A 25,310-nucleotide genomic window follows, 5' to 3' on the forward strand; every position below is an offset into this window, starting at 1 on the left:
AACATTGTCTGGCCTGGAGCTTACTATTGAAGACCAGATAGGTCTTGAACTTAAAGATCTGCCAAATTCTGGGGAATTAAGGGCATGTGGCATCATGCCCAGCTATAGAAAGCCTTTTAATTCCTCATTTTTTGTCTAAACTTCACTGACTGTTTTACAGTCAAGTCAACATAAATGTAGCTAGGTAGAATCACACAATGTGCTCACTAGATCCACTGAACATAGAATAAAACAATTATAATTCAATAAACGCTCTTCTGTTCAATCCTGAGCAAAACAATATTTGTTTTCTAGAATGGCGAATACATTTGATTGAACATTTAAGTTAAAAATATCTAAAGTCATATTGAACATCAAAGAAGAAATGAAAATAGCAAAGGAGATTCTACTGCTGATTTTAAATAACTCAAATGAGAAAACACAAGAATATTATGTCACAATAACAAGCTCTGAACAAGACTGTCAGAATGCAGAAGTTTCTTCTATTAGAAGAGAGGGCAAGCTACAGGAAAATGCAGCAGAACTTTATGCTTTACCTTCTGCCAAGTGTGAAGTAAGAAAGAAGAAGTCTGGTGCTTCATTATTTCTGAATGCTTGGATTTGGTTTTTGCTTCATGAAAAAATTATGCTTAGCAATTGATTAACAATTTTATTTCATGAAAGGGATTTCAAACATTTATGATGCTCATGACAAGTGTCACAGTTGAGAGTTCTATTGAAGTAGATCTTGACATGATTTAGGAAAAATAAGTGTGCTAAGGCCAAATAAAATTCTAAGCATTCTAACCTTAAAAAGATAAAAGATACAGTTAAAACAGGTGACACAATTATACAGAAATTAAAATTTTCTTATGAGCATACAAGTCATTTGAAGAAATTCTATGATACTTGAGTTATTTGTAGTTATGAGAATATTAGTCTCCAAAGACATTGAATAAGTTGAAAACTCATACTTAAATGTGTGGTATAATGACATCCTAAGCATGCTTAATATGAATTGGAAAAAAGCGAGAGCTATTGGAGACATGCACACACAGCAGTAGTTTTTTAAAAGCTAGGTAGTATTACACTTATCTATATAAAAGTCTATCAATTCTTAAGATTCATTGGGCCACTTAGAATACTTAGTTGAATACAAAGCTATCCCTACATTGGGGACTTTCCATAATTTCTATTCCAGGATTGTGGATCATGGGTTTCAGGAACTTGAACTGGCCAGTCCCAGAGTCACCTCTCAGACACACCTCATACTGGTAGCTTTGGGACAGGGTCCCTGCTCCACTGACATCCACCAGGTGATCAGGAAAGTGTCCATCAGGAATAGAGCAGCCACCTAAAGAGACCTCTCTGGCCCTCCTGCACAGCCTCACCCCCACAAAGAGCAACACAGACAGGAGGAAGAGAGAAGACACAGATGCCAAAGCAATGACCAGGTACAACGTAAGCACATCCTCATCTTTCGCAGGATTGCGCGCCACCTCTGGCAGAGGCAGGTAGGGCTGAGAGAAGCCATCCACCACTAGCACGTGCAGAGTGACGCTGGCAGAGCGCGGAGGGTCGCCATTGTCCTTGACCAGCAGCACCAGCCTGTGCTTGGGCACATCGCGCTCGCTCAGCAGCCTGGTGGTGCGCACCTCGCCATTGTGCGCCCACACGCTGAACAGCCCGGGCTCTGTGGCCTTGAGCAATTGAAATGATAGCCACGCATTCTGGCCAGAGTCACGGTCCACAGCCACAACCTTGGTGACCAAATAGCCTGGCTCCGCAGCTCTTGGAAGCAATTCAGTGCAGGACGCAGAGGCATTTTGCAGTGGGTAGAGCACGAAGGGCTCATTGTCATTGTCATCCATCACCATCACACTTACTAGCACCTTGCTGCTGAGCGCTGGTGAGCCTCGATCTGTGGCTCCCACGCTGAACTCGAAAGCCTTCAGAGCCTCATAATCGAATGCCCTGAGAGCAAACAGCTGCCCATTGTCAGCATTGATGGAGACCAGAGATGTGAGGGCCAGCTGCGGATCGTGGGGTGGCAGCAGCGAGTAGGTGATGTGGGCATTGGAGCCTGAGTCTGAGTCTGTGGCACTGATGGTGCCTATGTGCAGGGCGGGGCTGTTGTTCTCGCGGACAAACATGGTGTAGGAGGTTTGGGTGAAGGCAGGGGCGTTGTCGTTGATGTCAGACACCTGCACTGTAATGGTGTGCTGGGTAGTGAGCCTGGGTGTGCCCAGGTCTGAGACAGTGATGGTGATGTTGTACTCAGCTCTGCTCTCTCTGTCCAGAGGGCTCTCTGTCACCAGAGTGTAGAAATTCTTGAAAGTGGATTTTAGAATGAATGGCAAGTTTTCTGGAATAGAACAAACCACCTTTCCATTCTCTCCAGAATCCCTGTCTCCAACCCTGAAGATGCTGATTATGGTCTCAGGAGCATTTTCTGGGACAGAGCTGGTCAGTGAAGATATGGTCAGTTCTGGGGCATTGTCATTCACATCCACCACCTCTATCAACACAGAGCCTTTTCCAGAAAGCCCACCTCCATCTATGGCCTCGATTTCCACATGGTAAGATTTAATTTTTTCAAAATCTAATTTCTTTTTCAATCGCATGTCTCCAGTAGTTTTGTTTATTGAGAATGTTTGTTGGATTTCATCTGATGCTTGAGACAAGCCATAGGAAACTCTCCCAAAGTTGCCAGCATCTGCATCCCGTGCTAAGACAGTCAGCACTGGGGAGCCTGGGGGACTGCTTTCTAGAACCTGCACCTCATAGGGGCTGTTCACAAACTCAGGAGCATTGTCATTGACGTCCACAATCAGGATTCGAACCAGGGCTGTTCCTGACCTAGGTGGAGACCCGCCATCCACAGCCGTGAGGGTGAGGCTCAGCTCTGCCTGCTCCTCTCTGTCCAGGGCTTTGTCCTGCACCAACTCTGGGTATTTCTTGCCTTCACTGTTATTTCGAATGAGGACATGAAAATGAGAGTTGGGGCTGACTGTGTATTGTTGAAGCCCATTGCTGCCCACATCCAAATCCTGGGCTAATTTCAATGAAAACCGTGTACCTGGCTGGCTGTTTTCTGGTATATTCAATAGCATTTCCCCTTCTGGGAATTCTGGAGCATGATCATTTATGTCCTGGATCAATAATTCTCCTTGAAAATATTGCACTGGCTTTTCAAGAGACACCTGGAAAGGCAGCACACAGGGATCCACAGAGCCACACAGCTCTTCCCGGTCTAGTTTCTCCCTCAGAAGCAAATCCCCAGTCTCAGGATCCAGCAGCAATCTCTGCTTGTAATCATCAGACACCACCCGTGCAGCCCTGGCAGCCAGCTCCCCAGCTCCCAGCCTCAGGTCCTTGGCCAGGTGGGCTACAAAGGAGCCACTCTCTGATTCCTCTAAGATGGAGTATCGAGTTGTTGGCTCGCTGCAAACATGAACCAAACCCATCATAAAAATAAAAGCATTTACTTGCCTGTTTAGGTGAATTCTTCCCAGCTTCTCCATTATAAGGAAATGCATTCCTGCATCCAATCCTGTAGCAGTTTCCAAATGCCTTGAAAAGCTGAATTCTGATTCCCTCTTTGGAGGAATCTTCACAGGGTTGCTCTTAATCTCATATTAATCCATGATATTCTTGCCCCTAGCCCTCTCTAACTCCATAGTGCGTGCAAAGCTCTTGTCTGCATCTTTTGTTCTGTATTGCAACAGGGATTCCGGGTGTTTTTAGTGCTTTCAAATCACAATCTTAGCCTGCAGCGCCACCCTGTGTCTTTTTGAGATAATTGATACAGTTCTAGTTTTAAGTCAAACAGCCCTTTAGTGCCAAAACACAGTTTTAATGTCCAGATTAATGCCAAGTTGAAAGTGTATATAGTTTTTTTCTTTAGCAACATTGTTATCCACTTATACTGCATAATTTGGTAGGGTCATCAACTATTGTGTATAAGAAGAATCATGTACACAAAGTAGAAGACAGCTCATCTTCCCACATGTACTTTTAAATTTTGAATAATCAGGTAAAAACACGGCAGGAAATTCTGTTTCCAAAAGTGCTTTCGCATAGTGCAAAAAGAGCAAAGTTGCTTGGCTATCAGCAGTTTGTGTCATTAGTATAAACTATTAGGGAGGGAGTTGCCTTTTGAAAAACTCCAATGTACAAATGCAGATGCACAGATCATATTCATCAGCTGACCACCTGAGTAAAGTGGCTACAAACCAAATAGTGCAAGCCAAAATTTAATATTGGTTAACATTCTAATTCTAAGGCATTTGGAAGTAGTTTGACAGTATGGATTTTTGGTGCAATCTCAGACAATCTTTGCTGCGTGTATTTAAATAGAAAACAGTACCTATATATTTAATGCATAGAAATCACGCAAAGATTTATCTTCAATTTAGGATATTTCTCTAAAATTGAGAAACACGATTTTTAAGTTTGTCCTTTTTTTCTTTTGTTTGTTCAGTAGTACTTGGATTTTCAAATGAAAAATTTGGAGATGTTTTGCAACTCCTGGGGAAAAGGAGAAATGGCATTTTGATAAGAAGTCCATTAAGGTGCAAACTAGTTTGAGGGTTATCCTTAATATCCAGTCTTCAAGTCCACACACACTTCCTCCTTAGATAGGTCTTCTGTAATTTCCTTCAGTGTTGTCTAGTGTTCTGTGTGAAATTTGTCTGCACACTCGTTTACTTCCTTTCTAAGCATCCTGCCCCTTTTGATTCCAAGGGACTTTTTCTTCATGTTCACTCTGTGCAAATTTAGCATGTAGAGATTTTTAATCTTTGGGTAATGATCTTCTACTGTATACACTTGCTGAATTTGTTCATTAATGTTACCATTTTCTTGCAGATAACTTAGAATTTTATACATGCAAGGCCAAATCATCTATACATATAGAAGTTTTGTTCTAATTATCAGATTTTCTGAAATACTTTTCTGCATTGAGACAATTGTGAGATTTTTGTCTATAAGGCATATTTAATTATTGATTGTTGTATGTTGAGCCAATATGTTCCTGGAGAAATCCTTAATAGCTACAGAATACAATCTCTCTTTTTTATTTTATTTATTTATTTTTTACACTTCATATTTTATCTCACCCCCATCCACCCTCCAACTGTTCCACATCCCATACCTCCTCCCCACACCCCACTGCACCTGACTTCTGAATTCCCTGGGGCCTCCAGACTCTAGAGGGTTAGGTGCATCATCTCTGGATGAACACAGACCCGGCAGTCCTCTGCTGTATTTGGGTTGGGGGCCTCATATCAGTTGGTGTATGTTGCCTGTTTGGTGGTCCAGTGTTTGAGGGATCTCATGTATCCAGATTAATTGAGACTGCTGGTCCTCATCTCCTCAGGTCGCCCTTCTCCTCAGTTTCTTTCAGCCTTCCCTAGTTCAATAACAGGGGTCAAATGCTTCTGTCCATTGGTTGGGTGCAAATGTCTACATCCGACTTTTTCAGCTTTTTGTTGTATCTTCAGGTGTACATTTATGCTAGGTCCCTTTTTGTGAGTGCTCCATAGCCTCAGTAATAGTGTCAGGACTCAGGACCTCCCCTTGAGCTGGATCCCACTTTGGGTCTGTCACTGGTCCTTCTTTTCCTCAGGCCCCTCTCCATTCACATCCCTGTAATTCTTTCAGACAGGAACAATTCTGGGTCAGAGTTGTGACTGTGGGGTGGTGCCCCTCTCCCTCATTTGATGCACTGTCTTCCTGTTGGAAATAGGCTTTTGAGGTTCCCTTTCCCTACTGTCAGGCAGGTCATCTAATGTTCCTCGCTTTGAGTCCTGGGAGTCTCTCATCTCCCAGGTCTCTGGTTGATTCTACAGGGTTCCCCAACCTCCTATCTCTCGAGGTTGCCTGTTCCCTTCTGCTGGCCCTCAGAGTTTCAGTCCTTGGCCCTCACCCAATACTAGATCAGGTTCCCCATTCCCTCCCATTCCCTGACCCTTCCACGTTCTCTCCCAGATCCCTCTCTCCCTCCCCACTTTTGATTTATTTCTTCTCCCTCCAAAGTAAGACTGAGGCATCCTCACTTCAGCACTTCAGTTTGTTGACCTTTTTGAGTTCTGTGGCTAATGTCTGCTCATTAGTGAATACATACCATCCATGTCTTTTGGGGTCTGAGTTACCTCACTCAGGATGATGTTTTCTAGTTCCATCCATTCGCCTGCAAAACTCAGGATGTCCTCATTCTTAATAGCTGAATAGTATTCCGTTGTGTAAATGAACCACATTTTCTGTATTCTTCTGTCATGGGACATCTAGGTTGTGTCCAATTTCTGGCTATGACATATAAGGCCACTATGAACATAGTGGAACACATGCCCCTGTGGCATGGTGGGGCATCTTTTGGGTATATTTCCAAGAGTGGTATTGCTGGATCTTCTATTCCAATTTTCTAGTATCTATTATCTATTTCCAATTTTCTGAGGAACCTCCAGATTGATTTCCAGAGTGGTTGTACCAGTTTGCAATCCCACTAGCAATGGAGGAGTGTTCCTCTTTCTCCACATCCTCTCCAACATGTGTTGTTACCTGAGGTTTTGATCTTAGCCATTCTGATTGGTGTAAGGTGGAATCACAGGGTCACTTAGATTTGCTTTTTTCCTAATCACTACGGACTTTGAACATTTCTTTAGGTGCTTCTCAGCCATTCAAAATTCCTGTTGTGAAATCTCAGTTTAGTTCTATTCCCCACTTTTGATTGGGTTGTTTTGTTTTTTGGTGATTAGCTTCTTGAGTTCTTTATAAATTTTGTATATTAGCCCTCTATCAGATGTGGGTTAGTGAAGATTTTTCCCCAATGTGTAGGTTGCCGATTTGTCTTATTGACTATGACCTTTGCCTTACAGAAGCTTTCCAGGTTCATGAGGTTCCATTTATTAATTCTTGATCTTAGAGCCTGAGCCATTGGAGTTCTGTTTAGGACATTCAGCCCTATGCCAATGAGTTTAAGACCCTTTCCCACTTTATCTTCCATTAGATTCAGTGTATCCAGTTTTATATTGAGGTCCTCGATCCACTTGGACTTGAGCTTGTGCAAGGTGAAAAATATGTCTATTTTCATTTTTCTACAAAAGACATCCAGTTAGACCAGCACCATTTATTGAAAATGCTTTCTTTTTTTGATTGTATATTTTTGGGTCCTTTGTCAAAGATCAAGTGTCCATAAGTGTGTGGTTTTATTTCTGTGTCTTCAATTCTATGCCATTGATCAATGTGTCTGTCTCTGTACCAATACCATGCAGTTTTTATCACCATTGCTCTGTAGTAAAGCTTGAGGTCAGCGATGATGATTTCCCTAGCCTTTCTTTTATTGTTAAGAATTGTTTTCATTATTCTGGGTATTTTGCCTTTCCAGATGAAATTGAGAATTGCTCTTTCCAAGTCTTTGAAGAATTGTGCTGGGATTTTTATGGGGATTGCATTGAATCTATAGATTACCTTTGGTAGGATGGCCATTTTTACTATGTTAATTCTGCCAATCCATGAGCATGGATCTCCATTTTCTGAGATCTTCTTTTGTTTCTTTCTTGAGAGTCTTGAAGTTATTGTCATACAGGTCTTTCACTTGTTTGGTTAGAAGTACCTCAAGATATTATATATTACTTGTGACTATTGTGAAGGGAGATGTGATGATTCCCTAATTTCTTTCTTGGCCTTTTTATCATTTGTATAAAAGAAGATTACTTAGTTATTTGAGTTAATTTTATATCCAGCTACTTTGCTGAAGTTGTTTATCAGCTGGAGAAGTTATCTGGTAGAATTTTGGGGGTCACATATGCATACCCTTATATCATCTGCAAATAGTGATATCTTTATTTCTTCTTTGCCAATTTATTTTTTAAAGCATGTTCTTTTATTGAAAAAGGAAGTAAAAACATTTTATGATAAAATTGAAGATTGTCATGAAAAATATTTCTGATAAAATAGAGGAGATTGATCTCTTTTTGTTGTCTTATTGTTCTAGATAGCACTTTGAGTACTATATTGAGTAGATATAGGGAGAGTGGGCATCCTTGTCTTTTCCCTGATTTCAGTGGGATTGCTTCAAGTATGTCTACATTTAATTTGATATTTGATGTTGGTTTGCAGTAAATTGCTTTTATTATATTTGGGTATAGGTCTTGAATTCCTGATCTCTCTAGAACTTTTAACATGAAGGGGTGTTGTATTTTGTCAAATGCTTTTCCTGCATCTAAGGAGACGATCATGTAATTTTTTTCTTTGAGTTTATTTATATAGTGGATTATGTTAATGGATTTTCATATAGTAAATCAACCTTGCATCCCTGGAAGGAAGCCTACTTTATCAGGGTGAATGATGGTTTTGATGTGTTCTTGGATTCAGTTTGCAAGAATTTTATTGAGTATTTTTGTTTCGGTATTCATAAGCAAGATCGGTATGAAGTTCTCTTTTTTGGTTGGGTCCTTGTGTGGTTTAGGTATCAGAGTAATTGTGACTTCATAGAATGAGTTAGGTAGTATTCCTTCTCTTTATATTTTATGGATAGTTTGAGGAAAGTTGGTATCAGGTCTTCTTTGAAGGTCTGGTAGAATTCTGTATTAAATCCATCTGGTCCTAGGCTTTTTTTTTGGTTGGAAGGTTTTTAATGACTTCTATTTCCTTGTGTGATATAGGCCTGTTTAGATAGTTTGCCTGCTCTTGATTTAACTTTGGTTTGTGTTATCTGTCTAGAAAATCATCCATTTCTTCTAGATTTTCCAGTTTTGTTGAGTATAGGCTTTTACAGTAGGATCTGATGATTTTTTTAATTTCCTGTTTCTGTTGTTATGCCTCCCTTTTCATTTCTGATTTTCTTAATTTTGATAATGCCTCTTGGCCCTTTCGTTAGTTTGGCTAGGGGTTTATCTATCTTGCTGATTCTCTCAAAGACCCAGTTTCTGGTTTTGTTGATTTTTTTGTATTGTTTTCTTTGTTTCTATTTGGTTGATTTTGGTCCTGAGTTTGAGTATTTCCTGCCTTCTGTTCTAGAGCTCTCAGGTCTGCTCTTAAGCTGTTAGTTTAATTTTATTTACCAGGGAACTTGGTGCTATGAACTTTTCTCTTAGCACTGCTTTCATTGTGTCCCATAAGTTTGGGTGTGATGTATCAATATTTTCGTTAAATTCCAGGAAGTCTTTAATTTCTTTCTTTCTTCTCTGACCAAGTTATTATTGAGTAAAGAGTTGTTCAGTTTCTACATGTATCTGGGCTTTCTGGAATTTTTGCTGTTATTGAAGACCAGCCTTAGTCCACAGTGATCTGATAGGGTGCATGGTATTATTTCAATCTTCATGTATCAGTTGAGGGTTGTTTTGTGTCCGATTATCTGGTTGATTTTGGAGAAGGTACCATGAGGTGCTGAGAAGAATGTGTATTCTTTTGTTTTAGGGTGAAATGTTCTATAGATATCTGTTAAATCCATTTAGTTCATGACCTCTCATAGTTTCACTGTGTCTCTGTTTATTTTCTGTTTCAATGACATGTCCATTGGTGAGAATGGTGTGTTGAAGTCTCCCACTATTATTATGTTGGGTTCAATCTGTGTTTTGAGCTTTAGTAAAGTTTCTTTTATGAATGTGGGTACTCTTGCATTTGGGGCATAGATGTCCAGAATTGAGACTTTCTCTTGGTGGATTTTTCTCTTGATGAATAAGAGATGTCCTTCTTTATCGTGCTTGATAACTTTTGATTGAATGTCTATTTTTTTTTTTTTTTTGGTTATTAGAATGGCAACTCCTGCTTGTTTCCTGGGACCATTTGCTTGCAAGACCTATTTCCATCCTTTTACTCCAAGATAGTGTCTGTCTTTGTTATTGAGATGTGTTTCTTGTATATAGCAAAATGTTGGATCTTGTTTGCATATCCAGTCTGTTAGCTTATATCTTTTTATAGATGAGTTGTGTTCATTAATATTGAGAGATATTAAAGTGATATGACTGTTGGTTCCTGATATCTTTTTTTGGTAGGTGGCTTTATGTCCTTGTGGTTTTCTCCTTTGGCTTTGTTGTGAGATGCTTAATATCTTGTCCTTTCTTCGATGCTGGTACCGTCCTTGTGTTGGAGGTTTCCTTCTAGGATCCTCTGTAGAGTTGAATAGATACTGTTTGAATTTGGTTTTGTCCTGGAATATTTTGGTTTCTCCAGTTATGTTGATTGAGAGTTTTGCTGGGTATATAGCCTGGGATGGCATTTGTGTTCTCTTAGAGTTTGTGTGACATCTGACCAGGCTCTTCTGTCTTTCATAGTCTCTGTTGAGAAATCTGATGTAATTCTGATAGGTCTACCTGTGTATGTTACTTGGCCCTTTTCCCTTGCAGCTTTTGATATTCTTTCTTTGCTCTGTGCATTTAGTGTTTTGATTATTATGTGACAAGAGGATTTTCTTTTCTATCCCCACTTATTTTGTGTTCTTCAGCCTTCTTGTACCTTCACGGCCATCTCTTTCTTTAGGTGAGGGAAGTTTTCTTCTAAGATTTTGTTGAAGACATTTTCAGGTCCTTTGAGCTGGGAATCTTCATTTTCCTCTATTCTGATTATTCTCAGATTTTGTCTTTTCCTTGAGTCCTGAATTTCCTGGATGCTTTGGGTTAGGATTTTTTTATGTTTTGAATTTTTTTTTTTGACAGTTGTGTCAATCTCTTTTACAGTATCTTCTACACCTGAGATTCTCTCTTCTATCTCTTGTATTCTATTGGTGATACTTACATTTGTAACTCCTAACCTCTTTCCTAGGTTTTCCATTTCCATGTTTGCCTCCATTTGTGTTTTCTTTATTGTTTTTACTTCCGCTTTTAGGTCTTGTATCCCTTTATCCAATTCTTTCACCTGTTTACCTGTGTTTTCCTGTATTTCTTTTTTTCTTGTTTTATTAGATATTTGCTTTATTTATATTTCAAATGTTATACCCTTTCCTCATTACCCCTCCAAAAGCCCCCTATCCCATATCTCCTCCCCCTGCCTGCTAACCCCTCCCCCCACTTTCCAGATTTGGCATTCCCCTTCCCTGGGGGCATCGGGCTTTCACAGAACCAATGGCCTTTCCTCTCACTGATGTCTGAAAAGGCAAGCCTCTGCTAAATATGTAGCTGGATCCATGGGTCCCTCCATGTGTACACTTTGGTTGGTGGTTTAGTCCCTGGAAGCTCTGGGGATACTAGTTGGTACATATTCTTGTTCCACTTTGGGTCTGCAAATCTCTTCAGCTCCTTGAATCTTTTCTCTAGCCCCTCCATTGGGGACCCTATGCTTGGTTGGCTGTGACCCTATGCTTGGGTATATTTGGTCTTCTTTCTTCTTGACCTTTATGTGGTCTGTGCATTGTATCTTGGGTAATGCAAGCTTTTGGTCTAATATCCACTTATCAGCTAGTGCATACCATGTGTGTTCTTTTGTGACTGGGTTACCTCACTCGGGATGATATTTTCTAGCTCCATCCATTTGCCTAAGAATTTCATGAATTAATTTTTTTAATAGCCGAGTAGTACTCCACTGTGTGCATGTGCCACATTTTCTGTATCAATTCCTCTGTTGAGGGATATCCGGGTTCTTTCCAGCTTCTGGTTATTATAACTAAGGCTGCTATGAACATCATGGAGCATGTGTCCTTAATACATGTTGGAGCATCTTCTGGGTATCTGCCCAGGAGTGGAAAGGCTGGGTCCTCAGGAAGTACTATATCCAATTTTCTGAGGAACAGCTAACCTGATTTCCAGAGTGGTTTTGCCAGTTTTAATCCCACCAGCAATGTAGGAGTATTCCTCAGTTGAGAATTCTTTGTTTAGCTCTGAACCCCATTTTTAAATAAGGTAGATGTAAGATTGGTAAAGATTTTTCCCAATGTGTTAGTTGCTGTTTTGTCTTATTGACAGTGTTTGTTGCCTTACATAATCTTTATAATTTTCTGAGGTCCCGTGACACTACCAGAGGACCCTGGTATACCTCTCCTGAGCATATACCCAGAGGATTCCCCAGCATGCAATAAGGACACATGCTCCACTATGTTCATAGCAGCCTTATTTATAATAGCCAGAAGCTGGAAAGAACCCAGATATCCCTCAATGGAGGAATGGATACAGAAAATGTGGTATATATGCACAATGGAGTACTATTCAGCAATTAAAAACAATTAATTCATGAATTTTTTAGGCAAATGGATGGAACTGAAAAATACCATCCTAAGCGAGGTAATGCAATCACAAAAGAATACACATGGAATGCAATCATTGATAAGTGGATATTAATTAGCCCTGAAGCTCTGAATACTGAAGATGCAATTAGCATATCAAATGATTCCCATGAAGAAGGAAGAAGAGGGCCCTAATCCTGGAAAGGCTTGATCCAGCATTGTAGGGGAGTACCAGGACAGAGAAAAGGGAGGGGGAAAGATAGGAGAATTGATGGAGAGAAGAGGACTTATGGGACATATGGGGAGGGGGAACTGGGAAATAGGAAAGCTTTTGGATTGTAAACAAAGAATATAGAAAGTAAAAATACATATTAAAATTTTTTTCTGAGGTCCCATTTGTCAATTCTTGATCTTAGAGCATAAGCTATTGGTGTTCTCTTCAGGAAAATTTTCCCTGTCACCATGTGCTCCAGGCTCTTCCCCACTTTCTCGTCTTTTAGAATCAGTGTATATGGTTTTATGTGGAGTTCCTTGGTCCACTTGGACTTGAGCTTTGTACAGGGAGACAAGAATGGATCAATTTTCATTCTTCTATTTGTTGACTTCCAGTTAAACCAGCATCATTTGTTGAAGATGCTATCTTTTTTCCACTGGACAGTTTTAGCTCCTTTGTCAAATATCAAGTGTCCATAGGTGTGTAGGTTCTTTTCTGGGTCTTAGATTCTATTGCATTGATCTACTGGCCTGTCATTGTACCAATACCATACAGTTTTTATCACTATTGCTCTTTGGTATAGCTTGAGGTCTTGTAAGGTGATTCCTCCAGAGGTTCTTTTATTGTTGAGAATCGTTTTTGCTATCCTGGGTTTTTTGTTATTCCAGATAAATTTGGAAATTGCTCTTTCTAACTCTATGAAGAATTGAGTTGGAATTTTGATGGGGATTATGTTGAATCTGTAGATTGCTTTTGGAAAGATGGCCAATTTTACTATATTAACCCTGACAATTGATGAACATGGGATATCTTTCCATCTTCTGAGATCTTCTTCAATTTCTTTCTTCAAAGACTTGAAGTTCTTGTCATACAGATCTTTTACTTGCTTGGATAGAGTCACACCAAGGCATTTTAAATTATTTGTGACTATTTTGAAGGATGTTGCTTCCCCAATTTCTTTCTCAACCTCTTTATCCTTTGAGTATAAGAAGACTACTGATTTGTTTGAGTTAATTTAATATCCTGCCATTTTGCTGAAGTTGTTTATCAGGTGTAGGAGTTCTCTGGTGGAATTTTTGGGATCACTTAAGTATACTACTACATACCATCTTCAAATAGTGATACTTTGACTTCTTTCCAATTCGTATCCCCTTGACCTCCTTTTGTTTTCTATTTGCTCTGATTAGGACTTCGAGCACTATATTGAACAGGTAGGGAGAGAGTGGACAGCCTTGCCCAGTCCCTGGTTTCAGTGTGATTCATTCAAGTTTCTCTCCATTTAGTTTGATGTTGGCTACTGGTTTGCTGTATATTGCTTTATGATTAGGTATGGGCCTTGAATTCCTGATCTTTCCAAGACTTTTATCATGAAGGGCTATTGAATTTTGTCAAATGCCTTTTCAACATCTATTGAAATAATCATGTGTTTTATCTTTCTGTTATGTAGTGGATTGCACTGATAGATTTCTATATATTGAACAATCCCTGCATCCTTGGAATGAAGCCTACTTGATCATAGTGAATGATTGTTTTAATGTGTTCTTGGATTCTATTGGCAAGAATTTTATTGACTATATTTGCATCGATATACATATGGGAAATTGACTTAAAGGTCTCTTTCTTTGTTGGGTCTTTGTGTGGTTTAGTTATTACAGTAATTGTGGCTTCATAGAATGAATTGGGTAGTGTTCTTTCTGTTTCTATTTTGTGGAATAGTTTGAAGAGTATTGGTATTAGGAACTCTTTGAAGGTCTGATAGAACTCTGCATTAAGCCCATCTGGTCCTGGGCTTTTTTTGGTTGGGAGACTTTTAATGACTGCTTCTATTTCTTTAGGGTTTATGGGACTGTTTAGATAATGTATCTGATCCTGATTTAACTTTGGTACCTGGAAAATGTCTAGAAAATTGTACATTTCATCAAGATTTTCCAGTTTTGTTGAGCATAGGCTTTTGTAGTAGGATCTGATAATTTTTTGGATTTCCTTAGTATCTGTTGTTATGTTTCCCTTTTCATTTCTGATTTTGTTGATTTGCATGCTGCCTCTGTGCCCTCTAGTTAGTCTGACTAAGGGTTTATCTATCTTGTTGATTTTTTCAAAGAGCCAGCTCCTGGTTTGGTTGATTCTTTGTATAGCTTTTTTTGTTTCTATTTGGTTGATTTCAGCCCTGAGTTTGATTATTTCCTGTCATCTACTCCTTTTGGGTATATTTGCTTCTTTTTGATCTAGAGCCTTCAGATGTGCTGTCAAGATGCTAGTGTATACTCTTTCTCGGTTATTTTTGGAGCCACTCAGAGCTACAAGCTTTCCTCTTAGCACTGCTTTCATTGTGTCCCATAAATTTGGGTATGTTGTGCCTTCATTTTCATTAAATTCTAAAAAGTCTTTACTTTCTTTATTTCTTCCTTGACCAAGTTATCGTTGAGTAGAATGTTGTTCAGTCTCCATGTGTATGTAATCTTTCTGTTGTTTTTGTTGTTATTGAAGACCAGACTTAGTCCATAGTGATCTGATAGGGTGCACGGGATTATTTCATTCTTCTTATGTCTGTGGAGGTTTGTTTTGTGACCGAGTATATGGTTAATTTTGGAGTAGGTATTATGAGTTGTTGAGAAGAAGGTTTTTTTGTTTTTTGTTTTAGGATAAAATGTTCTATAGATATCTGCTAGATCCATTTGGTTCATAACATCTGTTAGTTTCAGTGTGTCTTGGTTTAGTTTCTGTTTCCATGATCTGTCCATTGATGACAGTGGGGTGTTGAAGTCTCCCACTATTATTGTCTTTGTGCCTCAGGAGAGTTTCCTGTATGTAGCAAAATGTTGGGTCCTGTTTACATACCCAGTTTGTTAGTCCATGTCTTTTTATTGGAGAATTGAGTCAATTTATACTAAGAGATATTAAGGAAAAGTGATTGTTGCTTCCTGTTATTTTTGTTATTAGAGGTGGAGTTATGTTTGTGTTGCTCTCTTCCTTTTTTGGTATGTTAAAAGAAGATTATTTTCTTGCTTTTTCTAGGGTATAGCTTCCTTTTTGTTGGTGTTTTCATTCATTATCCTTTGAAGGGCTGAATTTGTTGAAAGATATTGTGTAAGTTTGTTTTTGTCATGGAATACCTTGGTTTCTCTATTGGTAATTGAGAGTTTTGCTGGGTATAGTAGCCTGGGTTGGCATTTGTGTTCCTTTAGGGTCTGTATGACATCTTCCCAGGATCTTCTGGCTTTCATAGTCTCTGGTGAGACGTCTGATGTAATTCTGATATATCTTCCTTTTTATGTTACTTGACGTTTTTCCCTTACTGCTTTTAATATTCTTTCTTTGTTTAGGGCATTTGGTGTTTTAGTAATTATGTGATGGGAGGAATTTCTTTTCTGGTCCAATCTATTTGGAGTTCTATGGGCTTCTTGTATGATCATGGGCAGCTCTTTTTTTGGTTAGGGAAGTTTTCTTCTATAACATTGTTGAAGACATTTACTGGTCCTTTAATTTGGGAATCTTTGCTCTCTTTATACTTATAATCCTCAGGTTTGGTCTTCAAACTTTTTTGGATTTTGTATTTTCTTTGACTGTTGTGTCAATGTTTTCTATGGTATCTTCTGAGATTTTCTCTTCTATCTCTTGTATTCTGTTGTTGATGTTTGCATCTCTGAATCCTGACTTCATTTCTAGGTTTTCTATTTCTAGAGTTGTTTCCCTTTGTGATTTCCTTATTGTTTCTACTTCCATTTTTAGATCCTGGATGGTTTTATTCAATTCCTTCACCTGTTTGGTTGTGTTTTCCCATAATTCTTTAAGGGAGTTATTGATGTCCTTTTTAAAGTCCTCTATCGCCATCATGAACTGTGATTTTAAATCCAATTCTTGCTTTTCTGGTGTGTTGGGTTATCCAGGACTTGCTGTTTTGTGAGAACTGGGTTCAGGTGGTGCCATGTTGCCTTGGTTTCTGTTGCTAATGTTCTTGCATTTGTCTTTTGCCATTTGGTTATCACTGGTGTTAGTTGGTCCTGCTGTCTCTGGCTGGAGTTTGTCTCTCCTGTGGGCCTGCAAGCCTGTCTTAGCACCCTTGCTAGACCAGCTCTCCCCTGCCACAGAGAGATGTGGCTGAGCCCAGCTCCTGGATGCAGATGAAGCCCAGAAGGACCCTGTCCCAGCTGTTCTGCCACTCCTGTGTTCCCTGTGCTCTTGGCCATACCTGCCTTGGACAGTCACTGGAAAGAAAATAGCAGTCTCACCTCCAAACCTGTGAGTCAAAGCACTCTCTGGAGACTAGATCTTCCCTGGAATGACCGGTGCAGAGATGGCTGTGGAGCAGCCCAGTTCCTGGGTACAGATGGATCCCAGAAGGGGAGCTGAACCTTGTCCCAACTGCTCTGCCACCCCCGTGCTTCCTGCGCTCCTGGTCATACCTGCCTTGGGCAGTCACCAGAGAGAAAATGGATTTTCCTGTATTTCTTTCAGTGAGTTATTGAACTCAGAGATCTCCTTGCCTTAGTCTCCTTGGATTTAATCTGGTATTATCTTGCATGGATCTAAGCTTTTAATGGCTACTATGCATTAAGATCTCCATGGCAAGATCCAGATCAGAAACTTGTGTCTTCCAGCCTCAATAACTGGCTGGATTACAAGTGAGCCCTACAATTCTGGATCGTAATTCATTTCAGATATAGTCAATTTAACAACCAGGAATAGCATATTTCACTAGAGCCAAAATATAGCACCCACCCATTCAGAATAGGACTTTTGGGTTGTATTCTACTATTGGTGAGCATTATCAAACTCACAAATTTATTGCCTAAACTGAGGGTATGCATTTTTCCATGCGTGTATTTTGTTTTGCTTTGCATTGTTTTCTTTTGAGACAGGGACTCTCTGTATAGCTCTGGCTGTTCTCATGTTGGAACTCATATTGAATATGAAAACCTCTAACTCACAAAGATCCTCCTGCATCTGCTGGCTGAATGTTAGGATTAAAGACATCCATGGGATTTCCACTCATCAATTATTTTATAAAAAACATTCTCACAGCTTCTTATGTCTAGCATCTTAAAAGATACCATAAGAGGTATGAAGAAGGTGGTGTTCTCTGAAATTTTGGCTTTATAAAGCAAATGCAGAATTGTAACCTGAGGCAGGTTGAACCTAGCTCAACCACATCTTTAGGCTTGCAATAGAATTTCTACCTATGTGTGACAAAGTTAAGCAAACCTTTTATATCTATCTATTCATCTCTCTTTTTTCATTTGTTCTTTCATTCCTTTGTTCCTTCACTCTTTTGTTCCTTCCCTCTTAACATCTCAACCAGTTTCCCATGCCAACGCTCCTCCCAATCCCTCACCACCTCCATTTGCACCCTATATGCTCCTTCTCATTTCCCTTAAAAAAGGGCAGGCCTCCCATGGATATCAAGCAATTTTGTCATATTTAAGTTGCAGTAAGGCTAGGGACCTCCCCTAGTATTAAAGCTGGGTGAATCTAGTTAACATTCTTGATTAAGACTTGGGTATGCTGAAGCCTGAGTAGAGCTTACCATGAGACTTCCAATCTCTCTTTTAAAGACCAGAACAGTATGAAGGAGCTTCCAAAAGATGGCAAATAGCTGATTAAAATGTCACCATTGAGGTTGACTAAAGCCATGGAAAAACACACTAGACAGGTTCAAAGCTTGTTCTCTCCTGTAAGTCATAAAAATTCATAGCTATCTGCAATGATTGCAAGTAAGGAGAAATCAAAAGAAGGAAATAACAATTATGAAGAATGTACAAGTTGCTATGACAATGAGAAAAGTTGAATTTTTGTAAAAGAGAGAAAGGAGGAAGAAAAAGAAGAACAAGAGGAGGAAGAAGAATACTAAGAAGGAGGAGAAGAGGAGGAGGAGGAAGAGAAGGAAGAAGAAGAGAAGAAGAAGAACAAGAAGAAGAAGAACAAGAAGAAGAACAAGAACAAGAAGAACGAGAAGAAGAACAAGAAAGTACAGGGTATTACATAAATGCATGTTGGAATAAAAGTTTCTGGATATTCATGTGATGCAGACTTACATGGTTTTTGCTGGGGCAAGACCTGTTGGAGGACACATAATGTTTGGAGAGAGTATAAATAGGACAGAGACAGCTAGCTTTGCAATATTTTGTTGGTCTCTTGTCTTGGTTGATCTTGGCTTCCATTGAGAGAGGCATGGCAGAGCACTTCTCCTGTGTCCCGGATGATTCTGGTCTGCCCCTACTTACTTGTACTGATTCAGAGAGGCCTGGCTGTTTCTGCTGGATCATGCCACCACTGTTTATTCATATTTGGTCCTGACACTACTGAACTGGACTGTTGGTATCCAGACAAACTGAGATTGGAATCACCCATAAGGACTACTTCTAAACAGGTCCACATACCCTTGTTCCATTTACCATCTTCCCCCTCCCCACCTTTGAATAGTGGGCTAAAAGTGGGAGGGTCAAAGCATTTAAAACTCCTTATTTAAAGTAGGTTTTAAAAAGTCTAAGTCTACCAGGTTCTGAAAAGCAAATATAAAATGTGATGAACAAATGAAATAATCTAAAAGAAAATGAGATTTATCACCTCTCTGTTTTGGAGGAGATCACATTTACAAGGAAAGGGGTTTTACATGCAAAGACAGAGATGCTGGCTTACACCACACTCACAATCAACAGTATTTGTGGCATGACAGAAGAGCAGTGGAAATATATTGAAGTCCCTAAGTGTGTGAATAATGAAGGGCATTGTTGTATTTAATCCCAGTTCTGTCTCCCAGTCTCATGTTCCCAGAAAAAACTCAGACTTGAAATATACTTACAAACACCTTGGCTATATACCTAGGTTCTTCTCTGACTATAATTATAACTTAAGATAACTCATTTATTTGAACATATATTCTGCCAAGGGGCTGATTGGTTACCTGTGCTCAGGGACCATGCATTTGTACCCTTACATCTTCATGGGCCAATCTTCCATCTGCCCCTGTCCTACAATTCTTTCTCTTCCCAGATGTCCCACCTTCCATTCCTGCTTAATTCACAGGCTGTAGCCTGTATAAAGAAGATCTTGTACATTGTATGGATGCATCACCTGCCAATTGAAAAGCCTGTCTAATAATCCTGAGCATAGCACACGTGGTACTGGCAGGTCTTGCCCTTTCCCATTCCTTCCCCCCTGCCAAACCATTTGATTCCATCCATCAAGCTAGCCCCCAAGGTCTATTCCTTTATTTGGCTACTGAGACAAAATTCCAAGTCTAACAATCAAAATTCATTATTTGGATAACAAGTACAATCAAGATATACCAACTCATGCTAATATATACTTCTCCCCCTTTTCCTGTAAAAATACACTCCAACAGAAACACCTGCTGCTTTCTGCCTGCCTTTACCAAATCCAGAGGAAGCTCCAACCCTGCTTGCCCTATTGGGATAATAGATTTCCTATATGCTGGGAATATAGTGTCTGGGTTTGTTCTGAGCCTACTCCAAGAGGTAAATACTTTAAACATAATACATAAACATAATAATTCTATAATTAAAAGCACTAAAATTGAATTGTGAAGATCTTTTCCCAATCTGTAGGTTGCTGTTTTGTCCTATTGACAATGTCCTTTGCCTTACAGAAGCTTTTCAATTTTATGAGGTCCCATTTGTCAATTGTTGATTTTAGAGCATGAGTCATCGGTGTTTTGTTCAGGAAATTTTCCCCCATGCTAATGTATTTGAGGTTCTTTTCCACTTTCTCTTCTATTAGATTCAGTGTGTGTGGTTTTATGTGGAGGTCCTTGCTTTGTACAATGAGATAAGAATGGATCAATTTGCATTTTTCTACATGCTAACCGACAGTTGAACCAGCACAATTTGTTGAAAATGCTGTCTTTTTTCCCATTGAATGGTTTTGGATTCTCTGTCAAAGATCAAGTTATCATAACATCTTAAGTGTGTGGGTTCATTTCTGGGTCTTCAGTTCTATTCCATTGATCTACCTGCCTGTCACTGTACCAATACCATGCAGTTTTTTAAATCACTATTGCTCTGTAGTACAGGTTGAGGCCAGGATGGTGATTCCCCTAGAAGTTCTTTTACTGTTGAGAATAGTTTTCATGATCCTGATGAATTTGTTATCCCAGATGAATTTGAGAATTGTGTTTCAAACTCAATGAAGAATTGAGTTGGAATTTTGATGGTGATTGCATTGAATCTGTAGATTGCTTTTAGCAAGATGTCCATTTTACTGTGTTAATTCTGATCCATGAGCATGGGATATCTTTCCATCTTCTGATGTCTTCTTTGATTTTTTTCCTCAGAGACTTGAAATTCTTGTCATATACATCTTTCACTTGTTTGATTAGAGTCACACCAAGATATTTTATAGTATTTGTGACCATTGTGAAGGGTGTAATTTACCTTATTTCTTTCTCAGGCCATTTATCATTTTCATAGAAGAAAGCTACTTTGAGTAAAATTTTATATCTAACCACTTTGCTGAAGTTGTTTATCAGCTATAGGAGTTCTCTCATGGATTTTTTTGGTGGTGGTTATGTATACTACCATATACCAACCAGACATCCAGTAGAGGATTAATATCCAAAATATACAAAGAACTTAAGAAGTTAGACTCCATAGAAACAAATAACCCTATTAAAATGGGTACAGAGCTAAACAAAGAATTCTCGGCTGAGGAATCTGGAGCGTCTGAGAAGCACTTAAAAATATGTTCAGCATCCTTAGTCATCAGGGAAATGCAAATCAAAATGACACTGAGATTCCATCAAACACCAATCAGAGTGACTAAGATAAAGAACTCAGGTGACAGTAGATGCTGGAGAGGATGTGGAGAAAGAGGAACACTCTTCCATTGCTGATGGGATTGACAGCTGGGAAAACCACTCTGGAAATAAGCCTAGCAGTTCCTCATTAAATTGGAAATAGTTCTACCCGAAGATCCAGCTACACAACTCCTATGCTTATACCCAAAAGATGCTACTACTAACAAGGACACATGGTCCTCCACTATGTTCATAGCATCATTATTTATAATAGTCAGAAGCTGGAAACAACCCAGATGTCCCTCAACAAAGGGCTGGATACAGAAAATTTACACAACAGAGTACTGCTACTCAGCAATTAAAAACAGTGACTTCATGAACTTTGTAGGCAAATGGATAGAATTTGAAAATATTATATTGAGTGAGTCAACCCAGATACAAAATAACACACATGGTATGTATTCACTGATAAGTGGATATTAGCCACAAAAAGCTCAGAATACCCACAATACAACTCACAGATCATATGAAATCCAAGAAGGAAAACCAAAGTATGGATTCCTCAGTCCTACTCAGAAGGGGGAAGAAAATAATCACAGGAGGTAGAGGGAGGAGAAGTATCTTGGAGGGAGAGGAGGAGGAGGAGGAGGAGGAGGAGGAGGAGGAGGAGGAGGAGGAGGAGGAGAGAAAAGTGGGGAGGATCAGATCCTGGAAGAAACAGGAAGAAGTACAGAGGGTCAGGAATTTGAACAGAGATGTGGAGCAGTGGGTTATGGGGAACTGGGGGCAGCCACTAGAAAGTACCAGACGTTAGGGACTCAAGAGGTTACCAGGACCCAACATGGATGACATTAGGCAAAATACACAACAAAGTGGAGATGGAACATGTAGAGACCATATCCAGTGGACAGGCACAGCCTCCGGGTGAGGGATGTGGCCACCCACCCATCTCAAAAATATTAATCCACAATTGCTCCCACCAAAAGGAAATGCAGGGACAAATTGTGGAGCAGAGATGGAAGGAAAGGCCATCCAGAGCCTGTGACACCTAAGGCTATATCCCATCTGCAGACACTAAACCCAGTCACCGTTGCTTATGGGAGCTTGGTATAGCTGCCCCTTGAGAGGCTCTGCCATAGCCTCACCAATACAGATGCTGATGCACTCAGCTATCCATTGAAAAAGCATTGGAACCCCAATGGAGGAGTTAGGGGAAGGGCTGAAGGAACTGAAGGGGTTTACAACCCCAAAGGAAGAACAACATTATCAACCAACTAGAGACCCCCAAAGGTCCAAGGAACTAAGCCACTAACCAAAGAGTACACATGGAGGGATCTATGGCTCCAGCTGCATGTGTAGCAAAGGATTGCTGTATATGACGTCAACGGGAGGAAAGCCCCTTGATCCTGTGGAAACTTGATGACCCAGTGTAGGGGAATGCAAGGGCACTGAGGTGGGAGTGGGTGGGTGGGTGGGTGGGTGGGAGCACCCTCATCAAAGTAGGAGGAAGAGGACGGAATAGGGCATTCGTGGAGGAGAAACTGGAAAGGGTGATAGCATTTGAAATGTAAATAAATAAAATAACCAATAAAAATAAAATGGGATTGTGAGTTTTCAAGAAAATAATTAAATTTTCTGAATTGATGTTTTTGTAGAAAAATTAGGGTAGTAAATATGATATAGAATTATGGTTTGAAAATGAATGAGTGAATTTATATCTTGAAACTTTCATTTAATTTTGAAACTGTAAAGAGTAACAAACTAAAACAAAACAAAACACCAGAGACCAGAAATTTAAATATAGATTTCTGAGAGCTAATTGGATGAAAAAATCTTGTATTTAATCTCTCCCATCACTAAAATCAAAGACACAAATAAGCTCACTATGTAACTAAATTAGAAATTAATGTATCATCTTACAGTTATCTGAGTTTTCAGAGAAACTTTCTCCATAGTGATTGGAGGTATTCTAATAAAATTAAATTCTTGTTCCTTTCTCTGAATATGGATAGTTCTTTTGAATTTTGCTGTGTAGACAATTTTCAAGAGAATTTATTCATTTCCTAAATATTTCAACTTAATTATTCAATAGCTCAACTATGGATAAAAGAAAACAGCATTTTTGGGCAAGACAAACTCTACTGAAGTTATTAAGTAGTGAGGGAATTCAAAATCTTACTTAATTTCATTTCTTCTTCAAACATTGAAATATCAGTAACATCAACTTGTACATTAGTGACCTCACCAGTAGAGAACTGAAAGATGAAATCATCTCTTTTATTGACATTAGACTTGCAGCTTGTAAATGCCCCCAAATACAATGATAGTTAGTGCTGTACATTTAGTACCTCCCTTGACTCATGCATTTAATAAAATATTCATGTAAGGAGGTCTTGGGGACCAGGCATGGTGGTACAGCCATGATCCCAGACCTCAGGAGTAGACATGGAGGCCAGCCTAGGCTACACAGAGAGAACTGAATAAGAACGTATCTCAGAAATAAGTAATAGCAATAGTTTTGGAAAGCAATTGAAATAACAGGCTAAATGATTTCTAACTGCCAGGAAATGAAAATATCATTGAACAAAGACTGATTGTTCTTTGTCTTCAAATTCAGTCCAGATTATCTCTTTGGTTTGGACATTTTCTGTCCATTTTCTAAACAAGTAAATATAGGCCATGCAAAAATTAAGTTATAATAGGATCTGGCGTGTGTATATCATAGACTTCAGGTTTTGCACACACACACACACACACACATCCACACAGAGGCACACACACACACACATCCACACAGAGGCGCACACACACACACACACACACAGAGGCACATGCACACACAGAGGCACACGCGCACACACACACAAAGGCACATACACACACACACAGAGGCACACACACATCCACACAGAGGCGCACACACGCACACACACACACAGAGGCACACGCACACACAGAGGCACACACACACACACAAAGGCACACACACACACACAGGCACACGCACACACACATGCACATGCCTGGGCATGAGCACGTGAACACACCCTACTGAGAGCATCTCATCTTTTGTCTTCAAGATGTAAATGGATCGTCAGCATTTATTCCTTCCAACTTTAGTCTGATATCATATAGTATCTTGCCTCTTAAAAAATTGTCCTGTGTGAATTATGTAATTTCCCAGAAAATTAAGATGGGCATAAAATGATGAAAATCCAATTAAGAATTTCATACGATGCATTTAGGCTGAACTTGGAAGGATGCTTTTCTGATTATTTTGAATTCATGCCTTCAATTGCCATTTACATAAAATGTTTAGCTCTGGGGAGCTTTCTGCACCAAAGGCAGTTCCTCTACCCCTGTAAGCACTTGATTGTGGTGATAGCAACCCAAGCACACTGATTAATGCTTGAGAACATATCAATATTAAATCCTTGACTTTCCAGAACTTCCAAAACAATTTTCAAATTTTGATAAGTTCGATTATTTTTCTTTTAAACAAAACATTAAAATTCTAAATAGATATATCTGGATAATAAAATATAAACATGGATTTTTAAATAAAATTAACCCAGGAATAATGGTTTGATGGTTTATCATATGAAAGTCATTTTCTATTTAACACAAAGTAGCCATATTATGTGGTATTGTTTGATTCCACCTGTTATTTTTAGTTGTTGAAAATTTAAACTTCCCAATGTTATTGTTTTTCTCCATTATAAATTCCCATTTTTGCACATCATTTACTTACAATGTTGTAGGTAGAATACTGCCATGGATTGACAGTTTTCATCCCCAAATATTCTTACACCATAACAAATTAAGATAGGAAGGAAGGAACCTATTGATAGAAAGCAACAAAAATATTTGCCCTAAGTTACCCTATTTATGGCAAGTAATTATTAATAATAAAAGACTAAAACACTTAAAAGTCATTCACTTGCATATTTTGTTGAAAGTTTAATGTGCTCTCATTTACATCCAGGATTTACAAACTCACTTATCATCCAAGCACATGCCTAACTAAATGTCTGCTCATGCAAAACGAAACCATACCCAGCGACTTACAATGGATTAGGCCAGGAAAGGTCGTTTCCAGTACATGTTAGTAGCAATTTAGCTTGTATACGAGCAAAAGAGTCTTAAAATAGTAATTGTAATAGTAGAAGTAAGAAATCAAATGGTACTTCAGTTTGTGTACAAAACAT

At 39.2% G+C, this 25,310-nt stretch overlaps 1 protein-coding gene across 9 annotated transcripts in view; it reads right to left on the reverse strand.

Moving 5' to 3' along the window:
• The window catches only part of LOC127663795 (protocadherin beta-8), a 119,971-nt gene that overhangs the window by 71,432 nt on the left and 23,229 nt on the right, over positions 1–25,310 (reverse strand). For 2 of the 9 annotated variants that reach the window (XM_052155525.1, XM_052155523.1), the window contains exon 2: positions 1,479–2,183. The exons of 4 other annotated variants lie outside the window; for them this stretch is intronic. In XM_052155525.1, the coding sequence (XP_052011485.1) occupies positions 1,479–2,183 (705 nt within the window). Of the gene's footprint in view, positions 1–676; positions 3,677–25,310 lie in introns of those variants that run through there. 3 more of the 9 variants (XM_052155524.1, XM_052155527.1, XM_052155526.1) reach the window with 3 other exon arrangements.

This window comes from Apodemus sylvaticus, chromosome 13, assembly GCF_947179515.1.
Source record: "Apodemus sylvaticus chromosome 13, mApoSyl1.1, whole genome shotgun sequence".
NCBI classification, from domain to species: Eukaryota; Metazoa; Chordata; class Mammalia; order Rodentia; family Muridae; genus Apodemus; species Apodemus sylvaticus.